Source organism: Elephas maximus, chromosome 19, assembly GCF_024166365.1.
Source record: "Elephas maximus indicus isolate mEleMax1 chromosome 19, mEleMax1 primary haplotype, whole genome shotgun sequence".
NCBI lineage: Eukaryota > Metazoa > Chordata > Mammalia > Proboscidea > Elephantidae > Elephas > Elephas maximus.
In genome coordinates, this window is record NC_064837.1 from 55,836,215 (window position 1) to 55,849,304 (window position 13,090).

At 44.1% G+C, this 13,090-nt stretch overlaps 1 protein-coding gene and 1 pseudogene across 1 annotated transcript in view; both read right to left on the reverse strand.

The window, feature by feature from the left end:
• SMURF2 (SMAD specific E3 ubiquitin protein ligase 2) overlaps positions 1-8,382 on the reverse strand; it is a 97,414-nt gene extending 89,032 nt beyond the window's left edge. Inside the window, exon 1 of the mRNA XM_049861470.1 lies at positions 7,839-8,382. Within this exon, the coding sequence (XP_049717427.1) occupies positions 7,839-7,890 (52 nt within the window). The 5' untranslated portion in view covers positions 7,891-8,382. The remainder of the gene's footprint in view (positions 1-7,838) is intronic.
• Positions 8,383-10,007: 1,625 nt separating this feature from the next.
• On the reverse strand, positions 10,008-12,811 carry LOC126063186 (tuftelin-interacting protein 11-like; annotated as a pseudogene).
• Between the last annotated feature and the right edge of the window lie 279 nt (positions 12,812-13,090).

A 13,090-nucleotide genomic window follows, 5' to 3' on the forward strand; every position in this document is an offset into this window, starting at 1 on the left:
CTTTAGGTGAAAGTTTACAGCTCAATTTCTCATACAAAAATGTATGCACATATTGTTATGTGACATTTAGTTATAATCCCTATAATGTGACAGCACACTCCCCCTGCTGCAAGAAATCAAACTGCAAATCAAATTTAAGATTTATTTTGATACTTTTTAATATCATATCAAATGTGGTTTTTAAAAAAGTGGTCAGTTCTATGGCTTAAGGGGACTTCTAAGTCAATCGGCAAAACAATTCTATTATGAAAACATTCTGCATCCCACTTTGAAATGCGGCATCTGGGGTCTTAAATGCTAACAAGCGGCCATCTAAGATGCATCAATTGGTCTCAACCCACCTGGATCAAAGGAGAATGAAGAACACCAAGGTCACACGATAACTATGAGCCCAAGAGACAGAAAGGGCCACATGAACCAGAGACTTACATCATCCTGAGACCAGAAGAACTAGTTGGTGTCCGGCAACAACCAATGACTGCCCTGACAGGGAGCACAACAGAGAACCCCTGAGGGAGCATGAGATCAGTGGGATGCAGACCCCAAATTCTCATAAGACCAGACTTAATGGTCTGACTGAGACTAGAGGAATCCCAGCGGTCATGGTCCCCAAACCTTCTGTTGGCCCAGGACAGGAACCATTCCTTAAGACAACTCATCAGACATGGAAGGGACTGGACAATGGGTAGGAGAGAGATGCTGATGAAGAGTGAGCTACTTGTATCAGGTGGACACTTGAGACTGTGTTGGTATCTCCTGTCTGGAGGGGAGACAGGAGGGTAGAGAGGATTAGAAACTGGTAAAATTGTCACGAAAGGAGAGACTGGAAGGGCTGACTCATTAGTGGGAGAATATGTGGGAGTATGGAGTAGGTGTATATAAGCTTATATGTGACAGACTGACTTGATTTGTAAACGTTCACTTAAAGCTCAATAAAAATTATTTAAAAAATAATAATATAAAAGTGTCTTGACATATTGCTTTATTGTTAATACAAAAAAAAGTGGTCAGTGCCTTCAGAAGCTTTCTAAAACAAATCAGCGTAAAATTCCTAAATGAAAAAAGACCAAAAGAAAATAAAATTTTTAAATGTTAACATTCAACTGTAAGGCTAAAAATTGATACCTAGAAAACCAGCATAAAGTGAAATACTATTAGGCTTAGTATTCAGTGAAATCAGAAAATATACATAACTGCATTCCTAAATACGAACAAATTAGAAAACACAATTAAAATGCCACAAGTATAAATTAGCCAGAAATAACTTAAAACATAAGAAGAAAACAATCCTGAATCAATAGGGGGCAACACCTTAAATGTCGAAACGTGGCTCCTAGTTGAGTTAAATTATATATATAAATGCCGCTTTTTCCCAATATAATGCAATTTTAATCATAATCCCATTGAAATTTCTTTTTAAACTTAACAAGTTTAATATTCACATGGAAGAGGACGTGAAACTAGCAAAAACTATTTCTGACGCAATTAAAATATTAAATTATAAAGCTGCAATAATGAAAACAGTGTGCCATCGAGTTGATTCTGACATATAGTGACCCTACTGGACAAAGAAGAACTGCCCATAGGGTTTCCAAGGATGTAAATCTTTATGGAAGCAGATTGCCACATCTTTCTTTCACTGAGCGACTGGTGTGTTTGAACCACTAACCTTTTGGTTAGTAGCCAAGAGCTTAACCACTGTACCACAAGGGCTCCTTATGGCCCTATAGAACAAATAACAGCCCAGACACTACTGTAACTAAATTAATATACTAAAAAGTCATCAGTGTGGATAGAAGGAACTGGCTAATAAATAATAAGGCAACTAAATAGCAATTTGGGGGAATAATCTTTTTAAACCACTTTAAAATAAATTATTTATCAAGCCTCTTGAAGAAGGCCTTCCTAAGTATAAAATAAGAAAAGGAAAAGAAAAACTGGACAGTTTTGACTTCTAAAATAACAAATTTCTGCACGTTCAAAAATGGTCAAAATTAAAAAGCAATAACAGACCAGGAAAATATGTATAGCAAATATGACAACAGGTTAATACCTTTTTAAATCTCAGGCAGCTCAATAAGGAAAACAGTAAGGCTCTAACAGGTTACAAATCAACAAGAGAAAAATACATATATATATACAGAATTAGTAAACACACAGGAAAATACTCACCTTCACGAATAAATTTTTAAATACTATATAAAAACTTTATATCCATGAAATTAGCAAAAAAAAATTTTTAAATAGCCAATGCTGATACTAGAACAGTAAAAAGGGACACCTATTCTCTGCTGCTTTAAAGAGACACAATCCTTTTAGGAAGCAACCTGGGGAGAAAACGCATCAACAGACTTAAAAAAAATCCACACCCTTTTATCCAATAGCACTACTGCTACAGAAATAGCCTTTAAAAAAGTTAATCTTCACCAAGATGTTCACAGCAATTATTTGTAGGTAATTTATTAGGAAATAAATTTTAAAATGAGAAAAAGTTCTAGGGGTAAACGTCCTTCAGTGAGTTAGCTCTACACAAGAGCCTTGTACAGCCACAAAGAGATCAACTCAGGTCAGGGAAAGTTCTAGGGGTAAGAATAATCCTTGAGTTGAGTCTATAAAGATGAGTAAGGATTTCAAGAAGCAGGAGTAATTCCAAGTGAACAGAATTTATTTCATCTTATTTTTTCCACACAAATTCTAATGGGCTTGTAACAGGCTGTCTAAACAGACATGTACTTAACCTGTCCAAGTCTGTTTCCCTTACCTCACAGAGCTGTGGTGAAAACTAAGAGTGATACTAAATGTAAACTTAATACGGTGCCTGGCAGTTAATAAGTATTCATATGGAAACACATAACATAGCTGATTACAACTGTTTATTTCAAGGGTATAGCATTCTTAGAGCAGGGAAAGTAACAGTAAAGAAAAACGGTGGCAGAGAGAAAAACCAGCAAAAAAAAGTTAAACCACCTATTACCATATAAACCAAAAAACCAAACCCACTGTCATCAAATAGATTCTGACTCATGGCGACCCTATGTGTTACAGAGTAGAATTGCTCCATAGGGTTTTCTTGGCTGTAATCTTTATGGAGCCCTAGTGGCACAATGGTTAAGCGCTCACTGCTAACCAAATCGTTGGGAGTTTCAAACCCTCCAGCAGCTCCACAGGAGAAAAGATCTAGAAATCAACCTGCTTCCATAAAGATTACAGCCTAGGAAAATCTATGGGGCAGTTCTGCTCTGTCCTATGGGTCGCTATGAGCCAGGATCTACTCAACAGCACACTACAACAACAACCTTTATGGAAACAGTTTGCCAGGCCTTTCTTCCACGAGGCCGCTGGGTGGCTTCAAATCCCCAATCTTTAGGTTAGCAGCTAATGGCAACCATCTACGCCACCCAGGAACCTTATTACCATATATATGCAGGGTTAAAGAGTTCTCTCTACAGGCCATGATGATATCCTCATACTACATGTTACAACAGCACAATAATTTATATCTATAATGATACTGAATCATAAACAAAACACTGTTAAGTATGGTCTATTTGAAAAGAGTAGGACATATTACATCTTTAAAAGACTCTCATCAAAAGCATGCATAATCATCTTGTGTGCCTAAAGTGGGGCCCTTCATTTACCTTGAAAATTGAATTATATGTTAAATATGCTAAATTATATGCTAGATGTATACTGTTGTTGTTAGTTACAATTCAGTTGATACCAACTCATGGTGACCCCATGTGTGCAAAAGAGAACTATGTCCCATAGGATTTCCTAGGCTGTAATCTTTACAGGAAGGAGCCCTGGTGGTGCTGTGGTTAATACACTCTGCTGCTAATCAAACGGTCAGCGGTTCAACTCACCAGCTGTTCCAAAGAAGAGAGATGTGGCAGTCTGCTTCCATAAAGAGGACTGCCTTGGAAGCCCTATGGGACAGTTCTATTCTGTTCTATAGGGTTGCTATGAGTCCAAATTGACCCAGTGGGTTTAATCTTTTTGGGAACAGACTGCGTGATCTTTCTCCCAGGGAGCCAGTGAGGGGGTTCAAACCGCCAGCCTTTTGGTCAGCAGCTGAGTGTTTAACCACTGCACCACCAGAGCTTCTTAGATATATGCTAGCATACCTAAATAAACAAGATGCTAGTATGTACGTTGTGACAGTAATACCTCAACCAACAAGGGAAAAACAGAATTCATGATTAAACGCACACACTTTACTAATCAATGAAAGCCAAACTACATGAAGCATGTAAGCAAGTTCTACTGCCAGTCTGAAGAGGGTCAGACTAGAAGAGATAACTTAAGAGAAAAGGAAGGACCTAAGCCACGTTGGCTTCTTCTCAGAAAACAAGAAAGTAAAACAAACTGGGAACATTCAAATCACTAACAGCCTTAGAGTAAGTCACTGCGGTGTACAGACACACTTCGACCTAGAAGCTTGTGAGACAAAATCAATTTTTAAAACTTTGAATGATTAAAATATGGAATGAAACAATATTATGATACTAGAATATCTAAACGGATATTTTTTAATTACTGTTCATTTAGCTACATACAAGGTTAACCTCATTACTGCCAAGATTTTACAATAACATGAGGCGCAGAACAGAAAAACATTGAAATTTCAAGAAGGTCTGCAATAAATGTTCTGGAGAAGTAATCTGTTATTTCTCCATATCTAAGAATTATAAAATGTTAGAAATTTAACTAAAATGCTTTTTCCAGCCTTCAGATTTTCATAAACAATGATCACGTACAAATATTATTATTTCCTATCCAAACCAATGTAAGAAAAGCTTTTATCGGATATATTTGAATTTTACATTTTATAATCAGTTTTCTCTAGAAACACTAATTGAAGTTAACAGCTTTACCATACAGCCCATTTTAATAATCAAGTGTTAATGCGTCACCAAAAAAACAGAAATAGCTTGATGGAACAGGCCAGATTTTAATTACCAAAGGCCTGAGGAACCACAAATTTGGGGTCAAATTAGTCCTGCCTTCAACAAATACCAAATAGTTCACTAGTCGGTTGTGGTCTTAGGAATAGCATGTGGAAAAATCTAATATCCAGTGTGGGCAGAGATCCCATGGCTCAAATATTTCATCTTTCAGTTCGCGCGTGCGTCTGCCTCACCATGAAGGAACTGTTTACACCTTTCATTAAAAGGGCAACTCTACGTTAAAAATATAATTGAGTCAGCTACAGTTCATAAAGCATCTTGAAATCAAAGGCACTCTATAAACTTAAAATATTAGTATAGTACTAACTTAAATAAAGCAAAGATGAATAATTTTAAAGCATCTTATAGTCCAAGTATGTTGTAAACCACATAAAAATTTACAGTGCAATCTGACTTTTTTGAAGTGATTTTTCTTCTATTATGGAACTCACATCTAAATGAACTATTAAACACTTAGTCTAAAAGTATGCCAAACATTTCTTAAGATCTTAACAAAGAACCAATTTTTTTTTTTTTTTTAAACAAAACAAGGCCTAGGTTAAATATTTTATTTGGCTTCTCAAGATGGACTGAGAAGTTGGGCACCAGCTCCAGACCAATTCCTGGATGCACATCAAACACAGCCCTGTCATTTATCCAGTCAGTCAAAACAATCTTTTCCATCTAACCCTTTAATGTTTATGTCCTAAAAAGCTGCTAACTGAATCCAGCTCTTGAGGTCTATTTGTTAAAATCTATACCATCTAATTTGTAAATGATAAACAAACATGAAAAAATATGTTAATTTTCCTGGCAAAACAGAAGAGAATTGACCATACGGAACAAAAGGGAGGACAATTTTTTTTTTTTTTTAATCGCCGAATTTTAAGAGCAAGCTATTCAGAGATATAGTCCCAATGATTTTAAGAAATTGGGAGTACCATAAAATATTTTTACAAACGAAAGGAATAATCAATGACACAAGTTATTTAAAATTCCTCAGAAAAATCTTAAAATACAAAATCTCCACAAATTTAGTCCAATACTCCTGCCTCCCCCTTCAAAACAAAAAGTGTAATCTTTTCTTCTAACAAATTTTATTCATGAATTTTTGTAATATTTATTTTATACAGTATGGAAACCACAAACATTTCAACATCTATTGAGTTGCTAAAAATCTCAAAATCATTTTATCTGCAGAAAATAAAAACCATCTCCTCCCTCACTGTTTCAGTTTGGATACAGCCTAAAGGGAAGCTAACGGCCACAGCCTATTTCTGACGCCTTCTGCACACCTGGAGTCACAGGTTCTTTCCAGGATCACAGACACCGGCCAGACTCCAGAAGAGGAACAGCAGTAGATAAACTCTAAAGCAACAAAGATCCCTTATAAAGGTTTCCATTGACTCCTAAGAAAATAAGGAAACTGAGTGGGAGGAGGGGGAGGCAGGGAGAACGGCATCCCCCAATCCAGGTTTTCCATTAAGAACCACTCAGTTAATGATTCTTCACAATTTTCCCTAGGGAAAGTAAAACTGTCGTGAAAGTAACATATTTTTTAAATTGTAGCCAACCTACATCCAAACTAAATTCTCAAATACCAAAGTCACTGCAAGTTTTTATCAAGAAAGTTCAGCCAGTGGACTGGGATGTGACACACAAGTATTCAACTACAAAATTAGTCCATATAAATCCCAAACTCTAACGCAGGCAAACATAACTACAGTTTATTCTTACACACACACACCCTGTAAGAAAAACCACCTTTCTCACCACACATCCGAATATAAACGTGAATAATTTATTAATGGTGAAACTAGGATAACTACACTGATTTCACTTACGTTTTTCCAAACCAAAACTATTTCGTCCTTAAAATAGGTTAACATGTAAGAATGCCAAAAAACGGCACTGGAAGCTCAATGTACCTGCAATGCTAAAGTTTTAAAGCACCGGGAATCGTAAACACTTTTTGTTAAGAGTATTCTTCTATCAAGCAAGCCCTCCGGACATGCTTTTCCACTAGCAATCTTTAGAAAAAGGCGAAAGGGCAGAGGGTGTGAAAGTTCTCTTGAAAGTTGGTACGATCACGTACTTAGAAATTTACCCCCTCCAAAAAGTATTTTAAAGCAGGTCTAGAGTTAGAAGTGAGACCCAAGTTTTGCGGCCTACAAGGAACAACCCCCAGACAAGCTAACCTACAATCAAACACTTCCAAAACACAGAGTGTACAATGAGCCCGAGTCGGCGGATCAGGCAGCCACACCGGAAAAGTCAACCTCAGTCGGCTTCCCTCCCGAAGACGTTCATTTAAGGTGTGTGGCACCCGCGGCTCTGGCTGGCAGCAGAGAGGAAAGCTTTCGCACGCGGGCATACGTGGGTGTGCAAGTGAACAACCAAGGAACGAACACACACACACACACAACACACACACACAACACACACACACACACTCCCGTTAGCGCTCCATCGTTAAGGGGTGTTTACTGCGCGCAGTCAGCAACCGGATTCAATAATCCCCGGCACCCGGGCTACTCATCCCTCCAACGACCCCACCTGGGCACCCGCCCAGGGCTGCTTCCCGAGGCCCAGGGCGAGCGCCGGGCTCCTCGGCCAAGACTCCGCGACCTCAACTTCGCATGGAATTCAGCCGATCTGCCCCTCCCCTCAACAAAAGGCCCCCGAGTCTCCCTCGGCTGTTGCAGAGATTGACAAACCAGAGCGAGTGGTCTCCAGTGACTCTCCCCGCACTAGGCCCTCCCACGGCCCCGACCCCCAACTCACCACTGATCGCGACCCTGGCCCTTCCCAAGGCCACAGGCACCCCCCGCCGGCTCGCCCACCCCGCGGCCGCCCCGGCCGGGGTCCCGCCGCCCGTCCCCCCCTCACCTGTCAGGCGCAGCTTGACCGGCCCGTTCCTCCGGCCTCCCGGGTTAGACATGTCCCCGGCGGCGGGGGCGGCGGCGGGGCTCCGGCTGCAGACGCGGGGCCCGGGCCGGCGGGCGGGCGGGGCGGGGGCGACGGCGAGGCGCGGCGGAGTCACCACAGCGTCCGGGGCTGGGGCCCGAGCAGCCGGCGCCGCGGCCGCCGCGGCCGGAGGGTCCCGGATGTGCCGAGCGTCGTCGCCATGAGCCGCGGAGGGAGCGGGACGCCGAGCTCCCCCCTCCTCCCACTTCTCCTTCCTCGGCCCGGGCCGCACAACAAAGCGGCAGCCGCGGCCGGCCGCGCCGCCTCCGCCCGCGCCTCTGCCGCCTCCGCACAGCCGCCTCGCGCCTTTCCCTCCGCTCGGCTCGGCGAGGGCCACGACCCGACAGGGCTGGTCGGCTGAAGCGGGCGGCGCTCCGCGGCGGCGCCGGAGCAAGGCTCAGGGCTCGGCCGCTTCCTCTTCTACCCGCCCTCTTGTCTGAGGGAACCGGGTCCTGGGGCCGCCGCCGCCGCCACTCGTCGTCTCCGGGGGGCGGGGAGGAGGCGGGAGGCGGGGCCGGCGGGGCGGGGCGGGGCCTGGCGGGGCCGAGCAGGGGGCGGGGCCGGCCGAGCGGGGTGCCCGGGCCGTGGGGGCGTGGGGCCCGGGCGCGGCCGGGACGAGAGCCGCAGGGAGTGGCGCGCTGAGGTGCGCACGCTCTTTACCTTTGGGCGGGCAGCGGAGGGTCGCACACAGAACTTGAGGGAGCGGGCAAAGGAAAAAAGAAGTCGGTGGCGGCAGCTCTGTGGCACCAGGAAGAAACTTAATGTCCTGGCCACTTAAGGGAGAGCTTTTGTCTACTCGGGACCATTTATTAGACGCCCACTGCGTGTAGGGCTCTCTGAGGGACTGGGGTGAGCAAGTAGAACCGAGTCCACTTCGCTCTGGGAATTTAGCGTCGCTGAGCAGAGGGAAGAGGCACTATCACCACACCGAAGGTTCCAGAAAATTCCCAGGGGAGCTTTGCTCCTAGTATTGTTGCCACCTCCATCCAGAACTCACCTGGTGGATGAGATCAGGTTACCTGCCTGCTCGGGCTTTTTTTCGGTTATAGCGCGAGAGTAGGAGAATGATAGTGTCTTAAGGGGATGTTAACAAGATAAACCTTAAAGAGCAATATATAAAAAGCTTTTCGTACAGTACTATATTTCGTTGCCTTAGGAGAAAAATAAAAATAAGTGTACCTTACCCTTTGACCCCGCAGGTGCATTCCTAGTAATTTATTCTTGACACATAATTTGGAATAAGGAAATAACACTATGTACAAAAGATGTTCTTCGAAAAGTTGTTTGAAAAAGAAGGTGGATGAGGGAAGAGTCTAATAATGAATTATATTACATCAACGGGATGGACTTCCATGCAGCTATTGAAAATGGCAGTTGTGAAGAGCATGTAACATGGAAGAGTTCACATTTAGTGCAAAGTTTAAAAGCAGAATAAAATGTTGTGTGTATACCTGCAGAAGAGTCCTGGTGGTGCAGTGGTTCAGCACTTGGCTACTAACCGAAAGGTCAGAGGTTCAAACCCAACAGCCACTCCTCTGGAGAAATGACCTGGCAATCTGCTCCCATAAAGATTTACAGCCTTGGAAACCCTATGAGGCAGTCCTACGCTGTCCTATATAGTCGCTATGAGTCAGAATCAACTCAACAACAATGGATATGGATATACCTGCAAAAGTCTCTTTGCACAATGGGAAAAAAAAAAAAAAACAGTTGCCTTCCAGCGATTCTGACTCATGGTGACCCCATGTGTGTCAAAGTAGAACTATGCTCCATAGGGTTTTCACAATGGCTGATTTTTTGGAAGTAGATCGCCAGGACTTCACTTCCAAGGCGCCTCTGGGTGCACTGAAACATCTGACCTTTCTGTTAACTGTTAGTACCACCCAGGGACTCCTATGCATAATGAAAACGAGTGATAAGGATGACAGTGTCGGGAATTTTTTGTGTGCTTTGTTCATTTCATTTAAGGCTGTAGTACTTCTAATGCAATTTTAAATTTTTTTGTAATTTAAAATATTTTTTATTTTACGAAACATTTTTGAACGTCCCTCTTAGGCCTGCTCCAGACCCATGGCAGTCTATTTAGCTATGTCAGTCAAGGCTCTGCAGGGAGGAGGCCACCCAGGTCTTCTCACCCTGAAGGAACACCACTCCCTGATGGATGTAGAACATGATTCAGCCAAAGGTGTAGAGCTTCATGTCACTTCCCGATGACAGGCATGTGCTCCTTGGCCTTGGTCTGAATGAGGTCCTTAGAGTTCATGGGCATTGAGCTGGCAGCCATGCTGATGTCCCTCTGGACCATGTCCTCATACTGGAAGTCCTTCCTCTGCTCCACGTGGGTGAGATAGGCAATGTTTTCCCTAGCTCTGGGCTGAATGTAGGCACCAACATTGGAGGATACTGCCCTGTTCATGATATCAAGTGTTTCACTAAATGTGTCCTTAATGGATGGACGTGCCAGCACTTGGTCTGAGAACACAGATTTCCAACCCTGGTACCACTTGGTGATCTCATAATTTGGGCTGTTACTGAGCCAGGAGCATAGCACCTGATGCCACTTGGGGAGAAGCTGTTTTCAAGAAGCCCTACGGCTGGAGACAGAGATCATCCCTTCACAGTCAATCATCCAATAAAAGGCCTCCATGTACTGCTGATGGCAGTTAAGGACGAGCTCACCAAGACACATCCCCAGCTTGTATACGATGTTCTTGACCATGAATGCTTCCCAGGAATCAGGAGTGAAGATATCTTTCCAGGGCCGGAGGGTGAGCTTAGCAGAGGATGCCCTGGCATACCACTTCTGCAGGGCACTGGACAGCTTGCTGCGGATGAGGGGATACAGTGGCTCCAGCCACACCTGCATGAGGGGAAGCCATGGATGGATCCAAAAATGGATGGGTATAGTGTCAGTCAGTGGGTTCCAATTTTCCACCTCCTTCTGAAGCTCGGGGAAGACAGCCTTGTCCAGTATGTTATCTAAATCCACACAGGAATAATGTGCACCCAGCTATCCAAAAAGTCCACCACTGAGTCACAGTTCCTTGGTTGCTACCAGGTGACAATATTTCAAACAAAAGGCATCCAAACTTCCCATATCAGCCTGTGAAGGCATCTGCCAAGAGGTCCTGCCCTCTACGGGACAAGAGCTGGTCATTCTTTATAAAGCTTTTACACTTGGAAATTATTTTGGTGCCATATGTACAGTCTCAAAGGGGATCCCACTCCTTGGAGTACTCCTTCATGAGTGTATAGACAATGGCCACAGTAAGCTCCACTCAATCAGACATCCTGTAATTACTCCTCATAGTACTTTTTCTGGAGGGTTTCAAAGATGCAGACACAATAATACAGGGTGAGAAGGTTGCTGCAGTTGGGCTGCATCTGCCACTCACACTCCTCTACCATCTCCAGGACCTTGTTGAGGCTGGAGGTGACCTTCTCCTCAGGGTCCAGGACCTCGGACATCTTCTCCAGCTCTTGGGAGAGGTTGACCACCATGTCCCACTCATACTTCAGCTGCCAGTCATTCTGGCTGATCCCCTGCTCCTTGAGGTCAATGAGCAGCTGCAGGTTGTGCTCTAGCCAGGAGGAGATTACGCGGTAAGTAAAGTAAGCATGGGCTTACTTGTGCTTACTTACTAATGTGGAGTAAACTATTTCACATGGGTTTGTGAACACATGTGAAATTACTCATTACAGATTAGTAAGCAAGCACAAGTAAACCCGTGTTTACCTTGCTCACTGGGTAATCCATCCCTGTCAGAGACTGCAAATTTGAAAAGAGAATTTGATTTTGTAAGAAGATACTGTGGGGTTGGGAGAGAGACAGATGCCAGCCATATCTAGAAGCAGAATCTTTGACGTGGCAAAAAAAATGTGAAATTGTTCACTAGAGATGATCTGGTAAGCAAGGTAAGCACCATACTTACCTTGCCTATTGGATAATCCACCCCTGGCTCCAGCTCAGAAAATGAAAAGCCTGGGGGCTTGGCCTCTTTGCCAGGCGGTGGCAGCTGTCGTGACTGCAGCAGCAACCTGCCATCAGGGACGCTGTGCTTGTGGCTGATGTGACAGTAGCTATGGTAGACCTGCTCCTGGCCTGTCACCTATACAACTTTGACCTTCTTGGTGAGCTTCTTACTAATCCTGCCCTTGGCCTCCAGCTCTTCCCCTGTCTTGTAAGAGTATTTGGGCTTCTTGCTTCCGCTGGAGACTTTCCTCCACTGGCTCAGTTCCTTCTGAAACTGCTATTCGGTTTCCTCGCCTGAGTCAACCACGGGGAAGTCTTGCAGGGACTGAATGGTTCGCTCCGAGCTGTACACCCCTACAGCTCCTTTTCCCCTTTCTCTGTTTGGCTTCGAATGGGTTGATTATACCTTGTGCATTCTTCTTGAGGCCACTTCCAGGAACACACCCCACCTTTTGAAGAAGCTTCTGTCCAATTTCTTTCGTGTGTCTTCCTCAGCTGCCAAAGGCCATGAAAGACTTGATTCTTCCTGCAAAACTTTTCTGGCTGGGTTTTAAATTGCTACTGGTTTTTCAATTCCTTAGTCTGAAAAATCCTTAGGAAAGTCATCCTGCTTAACAGGTTTCTCTTGGTCATCAGAATCTTCAACTCCGCCTCTTCTGCGGCCCCTTTCTTGAGCCAGCTCTGAAGAAATTGACTGGCGCATAGTCGTGATCCCGTATGCCTCCAAAACTAGGCCTCTCATCACCCAAGTCGCGCTCTGCCTACACCCTGTAGGTGGCCTCTTCCTTGGTCTGCCAGAGGCGCTGCCAGCTGGGACTAAACTCATTCTGGAGATGCCAGTCAGTGATCTCAAAATTCTACCGCTTATTCTCGTTATCATCCATGAGGCGTTTTCATCCGGGTCCAAGTGGGATAGCAACATAGCCACTTATGCCCTGGGTGCAGCTGGTCCCAACTTCATTCCGGAATGCACAGAGACAAATGTTCTCAAAGGAACCAGGGAGTCCTCTCCAGTGTCTCCTAGGCCTCACTCACCATTCAGATTTCCTGCATACCAAAGACAGCCTCCAACCACTCCTGAGGGCTGGAACCTGTATATGAGGACTGGTGTGCTGGAAATGACATCACCAACAGCGGTAATGTCGCCCTGGCTGCCATGGCAGCAAGGGAATGCCCTTCTTTTAAAGATTTAATAAAGTCT